Genomic DNA, 10358 nt, shown 5'->3' with positions numbered 1-10358 from the left:
TGGCCGCTTGCATTGAGGATCGAGTACTAAGGGTACCGGAGCAAGCAGCTAGCCTAGGCAAGCCCTTTAAAGGGCCTCTAGCTCAAATTGTGCTGTGTGTACAGTACTTGCTTCAGTACTAGCTGTTGGCCTGTCCCTGCAGGCCCCAGCTAGTGCGTGCTAATTCATCAGCAGCTTTCATATGCTGTCAGAGATCTGCCTTTTTTTTAAAAAATTTCTATCTCGATCATCTATCATCATAGATGCGGGCGTTGATGTAATTAATAAAGGGAAACTAACTATATATACAGTACAATTCGATCATCACGTTTCGTTTCTGTTAAAAGCACGGGGAAACTAACTGTTGAATGCTGATGATCATCAGTCGTTGCATGCATATGCTTCTCTACTACCTCGATCAGCTTTCTTCCAAGCTAATTGCGTCTTCAGTGGCGCTTCAACCGCAGCAAACGAAAGGCTTTTCATCAGGCGGGGCACACATAACTGCAGCGATTGTTCGGCGTACAGGGATAGCACTGATTACCTTTTGTCTCCTGCGATCGATTGCCCAATCGACCACTGATCTACATGTCCTTTTAGCTATAGGATGCTCTCCTCACAAAAGAGCATGCACTGGCCGGCCGGTTCACTCGTTTTCAGTATCTCTGTAGCGCGCACATTGCAATCCTCTTCCTTTGAACCATCATCACCGTCTTGGGTACGTGTTCAGAGTGGGCTGGGTCAGGGCAGGTTTTGCTACCTAGCTTTTCCACCTACCCTTCCGAAAAAATGGCCACCCATTTCGCTCTATTGCTTTAATTTGCAGGGAAAATATCTAGCAACCCACGTTACTTCGCCACAAAAGTAGTACTATTTCTCTAACCTTTATTTCCATATGTAGTGCCCTTTTTCATCGTTCAATGAAATACAGCAGCCTCAACCCTAACCCACTTAGAGCAGCTCCAGTGTTGGCCACAAGCGAAGAACTAGGGAAGAAAATTGCAGTTTGTAGATGAGTCGCACCCAGGGATATTCTTTCCGGACACGTCGCCTCCCACCACTCCCCTACTCTCGCCAGCATCACTGATAAAAGTGATTTTTTTTTATAATTCCATTCGGTTCCCGTAAGTCGATGCGTTACGCCGGAGGCAAAACGAACTCTCAGCCTGTTCGTTTGGCGGTGGCGTGTCGTAAACGATCGTAAATTTTTAGCTGGAACAGTATTTTTTTTTCACACAAACCAGCCAACAGTACTTCTTCACGAACCAGCCAACCGAACAGGTTCGACGTGACACTGGAGCTGACCTTAGGATTATCTCTAGTATGCTCTTCCTCCTCGGCCGCCCCCCTTCCCCTAACCTTGATCTATCAAGGTCGATCCGGATATCATCCTCACCCACATATCCTTGCCTACCTCTTTCTTTTTTCTAGCGTCATTAATGTAACTGCCTTACGTTGCTACCCTCTTGTATGGATATGATGCCATCGCACCGTCTTGGTAGTGCTACCGAGCTGACAAATTTTTTAAATCCTTTCACTACGGGAAACAGATCATTTACCGAGTGCAACTTTCTTTGCCGAGGGCTAAAAGTCAGGCACTCGGTAAAAAGCTATTTTGCCAAGTGCCGCACTCGGCAACGATATACACTCGGCAAAGAAGGCTTTGCCGAGTGTCAGGCACTCGGCAAAGGCCCTTTTTGCCGAGTGTCAGGCACTCGGCAAACCCTGGCGCTCGGCAAAAAGCGGCGTCAGGTAACGGCCGCCGCCTGCCGTCCAGGTTTGCCGAGTGCCAGCGGGTAGGCACTCGGCAAACCACTTCTTTGCCGAGTGCCAGACCCTGACACTCGGCAAAGAATAACGGCAAACTATTTTTTTCCACTTTTGAACTCCAAAATTTTTCTCGAGTCCTCCTACAGTACATGAGACTCCATGTTAAAATTTGGTACATTTTATGGCTTTTTTTCTATATTTAGTTAATTTATTTCATTTAATTGATTTTTTTCCGGAAAATACAAATTTGAACTGCACGTGCATCGAATAATGGAATTTAATGATTCAAAAAATGATATTCATGGTATTGAGTGTAGTGTGAGGCCGTATCTAGGAACAGACCCGAAATTTCGAACATCTTGTTCACGAAACATGACCACGAACTTGCGGACGAATTGTTTTTAAACTCTATAAAATGCAAACGAAGTCCGAAAATCATGAAACTTGTCGAGATGTCATGATATCGTATGTGGAGGATGTGATAAAAATTTGAGAAGGTTTGGTGCACGTTATCACGTACGATGCTTATAAACCAGGACATCTCCACATGTGATATCTAATATGGATTGAGCGGCTTCTTCCGGCGATGGTTCGAGGCTATGTCCCGGAGCAATGTCTGGCAAGTGCTGGCATAGTTGAGCTACTTATTCCGCCAGCTTTGTGCCAAGGAGCTCTCTCGGACCGTCATTGATGACTTGGAAAAAGCGGCACCCGTGTTGCTCTGTAAGTTGGAGAAGATCTTTCCACCCGGCTTTTTGTTGCCGATGTAGCATTTGATTGTGCACCTCCCGTATGAGGCACGGATGGGGGGTGCTATCCAATCGAGAGATGTCTGAAGACTCTTCGCAAAAAATATAGAAATAAAGCCAAAATTGAGGCTTCCATTGCAGAGGCATACATTCTAGAGGAGGGTGTCGAACTTCACAGAGAAATACTACACTAAGAACCTTTCTAGCATTTATAATCCACCCCCTCGTTATAATGCTAGCGAAAATGAATCGAACCTCAGCCTTTTCCAAGGGCAACTCGGAAGCGCAAGTACATCGACCACTAAGCAATTGAAAAATGAAGAGTGGCGCAATATCATGCTATATGTGTTGACCAACCTTGTCGAGGTGCATCCATTCATTGGGTAAGTTCTGAACGAACTTGTTTCATTTCGTCGTATGTCCTTGTTTATTCGTCCAACCCTCTTGTTTCTCGTTGGTACAGGGAATTTCTTCGTCAATCCTAATATGGATCAAGGCAACCTACCCCCGCAAGAAAATGATACCCTTCTTTCACAGGGTGTGGGACTAGAGAGCCTCGATTTCATTTGTTGGTTCAAATAGAAAGCCCAAACTGATGCGCCTATAAGTGACGAGCTGAGACAGGTTGCAAATGGCTGTGCTATTAGGGTCAAGTCATTTACCAGTTATGACGTGAATGTATATCGTTTTCACACAACAAGCTACGAGCAGAGTAGGCCTAATCGAAAAAAACCACAAATAGCGGAGTTGTTACGCCCGGCACTGATGGACTCGACTATTATGGAAGAATTGAAAGGAAATCTACGAACTATCATTCTATGGTTCCAAACCTCTTACTCCTGTCATATTCAAATGCCATTGGTTTCATCCTGGAGTAACGAGACGGACCCCTAAGCTTGGGCTAGTCGAGATTCGACAGGATTCCATCTATCCAGGAAAAGATGTCTACATTGTGGCTCAACAGGCCGTCCAGATTTATTATATGTCATACGCGTGCAAAGACGCCGAACATCTTAAGGGTTGGTCTATTGTGCACAAGGTATCGCCACAAGCGGTAAACTACCTGTCCCAAACGATGAAGATTACAACTTCAACACAAACACTATGATGAAGAGTTCTATCAAGAAGAGGGGCTATAAGGGAGGTTTGACATAGACTTAACCGAAGAGATAGGAATGGAAGTAGACAATGAAAGAGATGATGACGAGGACGCTGGAGACGAGGTGCGAAATCTGAAGGACATACACATGCTTGAGCGATTACGTTTAGGCAATGACAATGAAGACAACATTCCTCCTTCGGATAGTGTTGATGAGTTGGACAATGTTGATAGTGATGACGAGACCTATGATCCAGCTAATCTCAATCATGAAGATTATTTCTAATACATGTAATACTATGTTTTTTGTAATTATGTTTTGTTCATTTTTGCATATATTTCTAATACATGTATTACTATGTTTTTTGTAATTATGTTTTGTTCATTTTTGCACCTATTTCTAATTATGTCTTGCTTTTCTTTTTTATTGCAGGTGATTGAACAAAGATGGCGGGCGACCGTCATAGGTCCGTGAACTCGATTTACCAAAGACCACGTCGGCTGTAGGAGGAGGCGAAGGGGCAGCGGAGGGATCGGACAGGAGGAGGAGGAGGAGGACCGCCAGCCATAGGAGGGAGCCGTCTCCTCTCATGCCGCGTGAGGAGGAGCTGGAGGAGGAGGTGGCGCCCGTGGACGAGTCGGACGAGGAGCTGGTTCGGTAGACGGACGAGGAGGAGGGGCCGCATGAGGATGAGTCTCCTCCCACGCCGTGGGAGGCGGCAGGCACGGATTCCGCTTCCTCCGACTCCTCTTCAAGTGTCTACTTGCGAGGTCCCGCGAGCCTCCCACATGTTTCGCTTCCTCACCAACGCCCAGTGATTCGCCCCGAAGGGCAAAAGTAAGTAACTTTATATGTTATCACCACTACTTCATATAATATGATGAAAAAAACTAATATTTTTTCTTAATCACTTGTGCAGGAACTGGGTGGTTGTGTCGGGTGGTAGCGCACGGCTAGTCAACGGCATCCTGGGTCTTCTGTGCAGGCAACACTTCCCCGGCATTGTCACGTACGCATCGAAGACGGAGCTGGCCTACTCGTTTGACCACTACACCGTCGCCCTCGATGCGGAGTACCCCAATAAGGCGGCGCGGGTGAAGGCAGAGTTTTGGGTAAGTCTCCCTCGCACAACATTGCTCAATACGTCGCATTCACTGGACTTTTCTTGAAATAATGAATGGATATATCGCTTTTGTATGCAGACTTATTATAGATGTGAGGAGGGATTTGAGGTCAGGGCGGAGCAGGTGACTACCAAAGCCTATAAAAAACTCATCACCGACATGCATCACGAGGTGCGCATCCAGGCCATCGTAACCTACTACGGGTCGAAGCTTGGAGAGAGGAAAACCAAGAAAGACGCGAGAGAGATGCAGCTGACCCAGGAGCAGTACCTTGAGGTAAATGAAGAACATCAATATTGATTCGTTTTGAGATTAAGTTGGTTTAATTTGATCTTCTTATATGTCCAATACTTGATGACGTGTAGATGATTCTCTAGTGGTGCCAAGCGTATCCTGAGTGCTAGGCGATGATGGTGGAGAGGTGGTTCACGGAGGAGTACCTCAAGATGCACAGGGATGCCCGAGACTGTCGTTTGCAGATGCAAGGTCCAGCACACCATCAAGGCAGCTGCAGCCTCGCCAGATATAAACAAGCATGGGTGTGCGAATTCATTTATCTATTGTGACGCTCAGTTCTGCCTGATTTCTAATCACTACTAGGGATGTGTTCATCAATGACGCTTTCCTTTCGTCACTGAAGACACCAAAATCGTCACATATATTATTTTATGACGAAATTGTGACGAAATCGATTTCGTCATTGAATGAGCGTCATATTTTGGATAACGTGATGAAACGTATATTTTCGTCATAGATGTGCGTTCCTTCTATGACGAAATGGCCCTCGTCATAGAAGAGTATTCTTTCTATGACGATGCATTTTCGTCATTGATGTAGCCCCTTTTTCGTCATAACTTGCCGTCTGTTAGGCGGCCAGACGGCGTCTGCCACGCTGGCAGCTGACGTGTCCTATCCACGTGGCGCGTCCACGTTTCAGGTGACGTGGCTTGGCACGTGGCTGGTGACGTGTCTGACTACGTGGCCACTGACGTGGCCAGTGATGTGGATGTGCACGTGTCCACTTTTTATTGGGCCACAGGGCATGCTGTGAGTAGTCCACGTGTCTTGCTGTGATTGGCTCTCATTTTCGTCACTGAAGTGATTACAAATTCGTCACTGAATAGATTACAAAATAGTCACAGAATCGACTACAAAATCGTCACAAAAAGGTAACAAAATTCATCACAGGTGCACATGCTGAACAATAGATCACAGTATTCCAATTACCATCAACTTAACAGATCCAATATTCATAGGTACCATCAACTTAATGAACAATACTAAACTTGGTTCACATATAACTCACTAGACATCATATTCCATGTACTAGTTTCATCTCAGTTCACATAGGTTATGACAACAACTATTAAAAAGTGGGCAAGCAACAGCAACATAGGTTATTGCATAAGCAAAATCACCAGCACGGACCCCTTGCTTCATCAACCAGCAGCTACGCACAGCGCTCATGTCGAAGAACCATTGTTGATGGCCAAGATACGCTTGAGCAGCGCATTGTTCTCCTCCATTGCCTTGGTGTTTATCTCTGTCAGCTTCTTGTACTCCTCCATCTCCTTTTGTGTCCTCGCCAGCTTTTCCTCAGCTTCTTCACTTCTCTTCTTGAGATCGTCGATTTCACCTTGTACAATAGCCTTAGCTTCAGCTGCTAGTTCTTCCCGAAGCTCGCTTTCATTTGATGATGATGATTTGGAGGATGCCACTGGTTTGATGCCAACACTCTTGAGGAAATGGTTTGAGCTGTTCTGGGAGAGCACCTGGGACACAACCTGCACACTGGATACTGCTGTCTCACCTTCAGCAACAGGTTCTGCCCTCAAAGCTTCCATATTTGACTAAAACAGCAATGACCCATCATTAGTTGATCATTATTGCATTAATTTGAGGTGCAAATATCACATAAGATGTATTTTTAAAAATATAAATAGCAAGATGTGTACTAGAGAGAGGTAGAAGCAAACCTAGCAAAATGGACAGACTGTAGTACAATTTATCTGATTTGTTATGTGGAACATTATGTAAACTGTAGTTTGGTTCTTACTAACATAAAGCACAGCTACTCTACAATGAAACAATCAGAAATCACCTAGCATGTGGACACAATTAGTTCAGATTGTTCTCAGTTAAATGCAATCTCATTTCCAGTCAACATCTATCAAGTATTAACATAGCACAGTTATCAGATTGTTCAATAGATTGGTTTAGCAGATAATACACATACATAAAGCACATGAGAATAACTAAAAGCATGGGCTGTAGAGACTTGGCTGCAGTTAGGTTGCTTCCATTTTCATATCCATCCAAGATAATAACCCATTCAGCCATTTCTTGTTTGATACATTGCAGTTTTAATCTAGTATATCAATGACTGCAATCTGAATTTATGACTGCATGTAGATTGTTCCCAGAAATAAGAACAGCCTTCAGTTAGTACTTAACTTATTTAGCAAGTATATAGCTATGTTGGATTCTGACCAGTTTTGAGCAAAAGACAGAATACAAAATGATTAAAATAGGACATGTTATCCAATTAATGAACAAAATGGCACAGCGAAACAGATGTCGGGACTTACAAGTGCTTCTCTTGCTGGTTCACTGAGACCATTTTTGGAGCTGGTATGGCAGGTCTTGAAGGCCTCCACCAAATCAAGTTCTTCATTTTGTTCTGTGCTTGGTTCTGTATTGTTTTTCTTCTTTTTCTGTTTCATAGATAATCAATTATAGGAAAGTTGTCAGATAAAATGTAAAATAAGTTGGTTAGTGCAAATATGTACAAGGTACTCTTTACTTACATATGCATGTAAGTGTGCCACATAGCTACGAGAACCCGTAGCCTGATGATACTTGACTTTACTGCGATTCTGCTTGTTCTTTTCACATGATTCCTACAAGAGAATGAACATGTTAGATGAGATCATAGGTTCCAAATGAGAAGATCTTTGGAAACTGAATGAGAAAGAATATATGACAAGATACCCGTACCATGTTTTTTGGATTACACCACTTTGCAACCAGTACCCTCCACTCTGCATCAGACATGCATGCAACTAGAGAAGTTGTGGGAATCTCATTTGCAGGTTTACCATTGAAGTATTTGTTCTTCAGCCGATAACGCATTTGCCGCACCCCAGAGCGCAGCATATCAGTGCAAGCTTCCTCTGTTGGCTTGTCTTTAGGGTTAATGGCCAAGCGCCCCTAGTCATATGACAATTCCATATTTAGTTAGTCAATGCAGGTTAAACAGATATACAAGTTTACCGTAGAAACAATAATGCACTTACAGAGAGCTTTCCCACAAAGTCTTTGTAATAGCGATCACCTCTCTTGTAATCTTTCCAATGAGTTAGGACAGGGACCTTATCCCTAATGATGACACCAGCCTCAGATGCAAACTTGGCTGCTTGAACAGGTTCATGAGGCCTTCTTTTCCCTTCAGCAACAGCTATGGGCATTCTCCTTCCCATAGCTTTAGTCATCCTGTCCAGTTGTGCTCCCTTGGTGGGTGGCCTGGGTCTCCTTGGGGCTCGCTGTGAAGGAGCTGCAAAATACAATTTGGATTTAAATGCTTTAGTTTCATGCAGATCAGCAAACCAGATGGCATAATAGAATGACAAAGAAACATCAACTTTCCTTCAGTGTCTTCCTCTCCAGCTGCATTGTCTTCATCAGCACCTGTACTGTCTTGAGCACCACCTCCACTGAATTCCTCTGCAGCTGTATTGTCCTGACCACCAGCTCCATCGCCTTCCTCTGCATCTATATAAGACCTTTGTGGTGGTGTTTCATCATGACCATTGGTAGGATCCTCTACATTCTGGCCATCTCTCGCCGAAACAAGAAGCCTTTTTGATGATCTTGTTTGGGATTCAGGAGGCTGAACCTGTGATCCTTGAGATGCCCTCACTCTCTTACTAGCCCTAACTCCTGGCGCCATGGTGGGGCCTGTCTTCTTCTTCTTTGAAGCTAGGACTTTCCGACTATACCCTGCAAGAAACTGTGGATAAAAAAATCAAGTAAGTCATGTGCAGCAGTAAGCTAGACCATATATTAAAGAACATGTATGCAAGAAACAAGATGCATCTAAAAGCAAAGGCATATATTGAAGAACAGATTAAAAACACTCAAATGCAATGCAAATATTCCCCATCCAGTACTTTGAAGATAGAAGAAGCACCTTAGTTGCCAGGGGCTGTGGCTGCTCAACAGATTCAGTGTCATCATCATCACTATCTCCTTGATCATCATCTTCAAGGAGATACTCTGATGAATCCGAATCTTCATTATTTCTTTTCTTGTTTGCTGATTTTCCCCCCTTCTTTGATGCAGATAGTGATACAGAGTTATTAAATTGAAAAGATAGATTTTTCAGGCCGAAATCTTGCATCTTCTTTAAATTGTTCGCCACGCGTGCATCCCGGCGTCTCTCATAATCAGTTTTTTCAGATTCTTACAAAAACAAGCAAATTGTGTCTATTAGAAAATAAAAAGGAGTGAACTAAGAGCTTAGAGGTAGTAATACTAGATGGTAGATAGATAAGAGGTAGGAGCTAGTAGTGCCTGCTGAAGAGCTAAGGGATAAGAGGTGATAGGTTATAGGCAAAAAGTATTAGATCAGAAAGAACTAAGTGGTACAGGTATTTGTGTACTGAAGCACAATTACTCTAAAATCTATGAAAAATTTGAAGATAGCTTGTACTGAACTACTATTTTCCAATCAACACACTTGCATGCACTCTGCTACATTTCTGATTCTGAAAAAGGATTTATTCCCCAAGTGGAAGGAAAGGCATCAGGTGGGATCATGTATTTTACAAATGAGAAGTTTCTTTGCTATATGAGTTTAAGATGAAATAGTGTATCAGTTGTGCAATAGAACCATTCTAATATTCTTTTGACACAGTTGATTAAAAACTAAGAAAAATTTCTGGGTGCTTAACCATGATCTAGCAAGAAATGACCAAATACTCAAAACTACAAAAATAGCTGAAAATGATTCAGATATACAGATGAAGCAAATCTTAATCTGACAGATCAAGATACGACAGGCAGAAATTCTAGATACATATGTTGATTGTTGGGTCAAATTCTAAGGATCAGCTCCTAAAGTTTAGACTACTGAAACCAAAATGGGGAGGCAAATAGGACCAAAAACACCTCCTAAAGGCTCCAAATGCAGAGGTGCAAGGATTCAAGAAACCAGAAATATACGGCTCCCTAGCTAGGAGATGAACCTACAGGAACATGATTCAAATTTTTGGGCGAGAGAAATTATACAGCATTATCACTTATGACTATTCTTCATGCCTTTCAAGATCTGAGTACATTCGTTATGAATAGTTATTAGAAATCACTGTACTAAAATGGAGTGGAGACAAACTGGGTTCACATTCAAAGTTAAATTACTAACTGCACAGGAAAATCTGGGAAAATCTGGGAAGACAAATTGGGTTCACAATGCATTACTAATTGCACAGGAAAATCTGGGAAGACAAAAAGCAAAATAAATCACATACGCCTAACTCAATCTATAGCCAAATGGTTACCTTGATCTTGTTGTGCAGGTCTCTTCCTACCTTGACCCCTGGTTGCCACCATTGCGGATGTATACCAGGTGCTCGTCG

At 43.2% G+C, this 10358-nt stretch overlaps 1 protein-coding gene across 1 annotated transcript; it reads right to left on the bottom strand.

The window, feature by feature from the left end:
• Positions 1-5977: 5977 nt before the first annotated feature.
• Positions 5978-10332, bottom strand: LOC136464122 (uncharacterized). The gene is made up of 8 exons (XM_066463082.1): positions 10281-10332; positions 8912-9183; positions 8350-8731; positions 8019-8275; positions 7720-7932; positions 7530-7622; positions 7311-7436; positions 5978-6572 (listed from the first exon to the last, which is right to left on the bottom strand). The coding sequence occupies exons 1-8, from the start codon at positions 10330-10332 to the stop codon at positions 6186-6188; spliced, it is 1782 nt and encodes a 593-aa protein (XP_066319179.1). The 3' UTR covers positions 5978-6185.
• Between the last annotated feature and the right edge of the window lie 26 nt (positions 10333-10358).

Source organism: Miscanthus floridulus, chromosome 7 (assembly GCF_019320115.1).
Source record: "Miscanthus floridulus cultivar M001 chromosome 7, ASM1932011v1, whole genome shotgun sequence".
NCBI lineage: Eukaryota > Viridiplantae > Streptophyta > Magnoliopsida > Poales > Poaceae > Miscanthus > Miscanthus floridulus.
The sequence above is the reverse complement of the archived record's forward strand: the minus strand, read 5'-3'. Positions and strand labels throughout refer to the sequence as shown.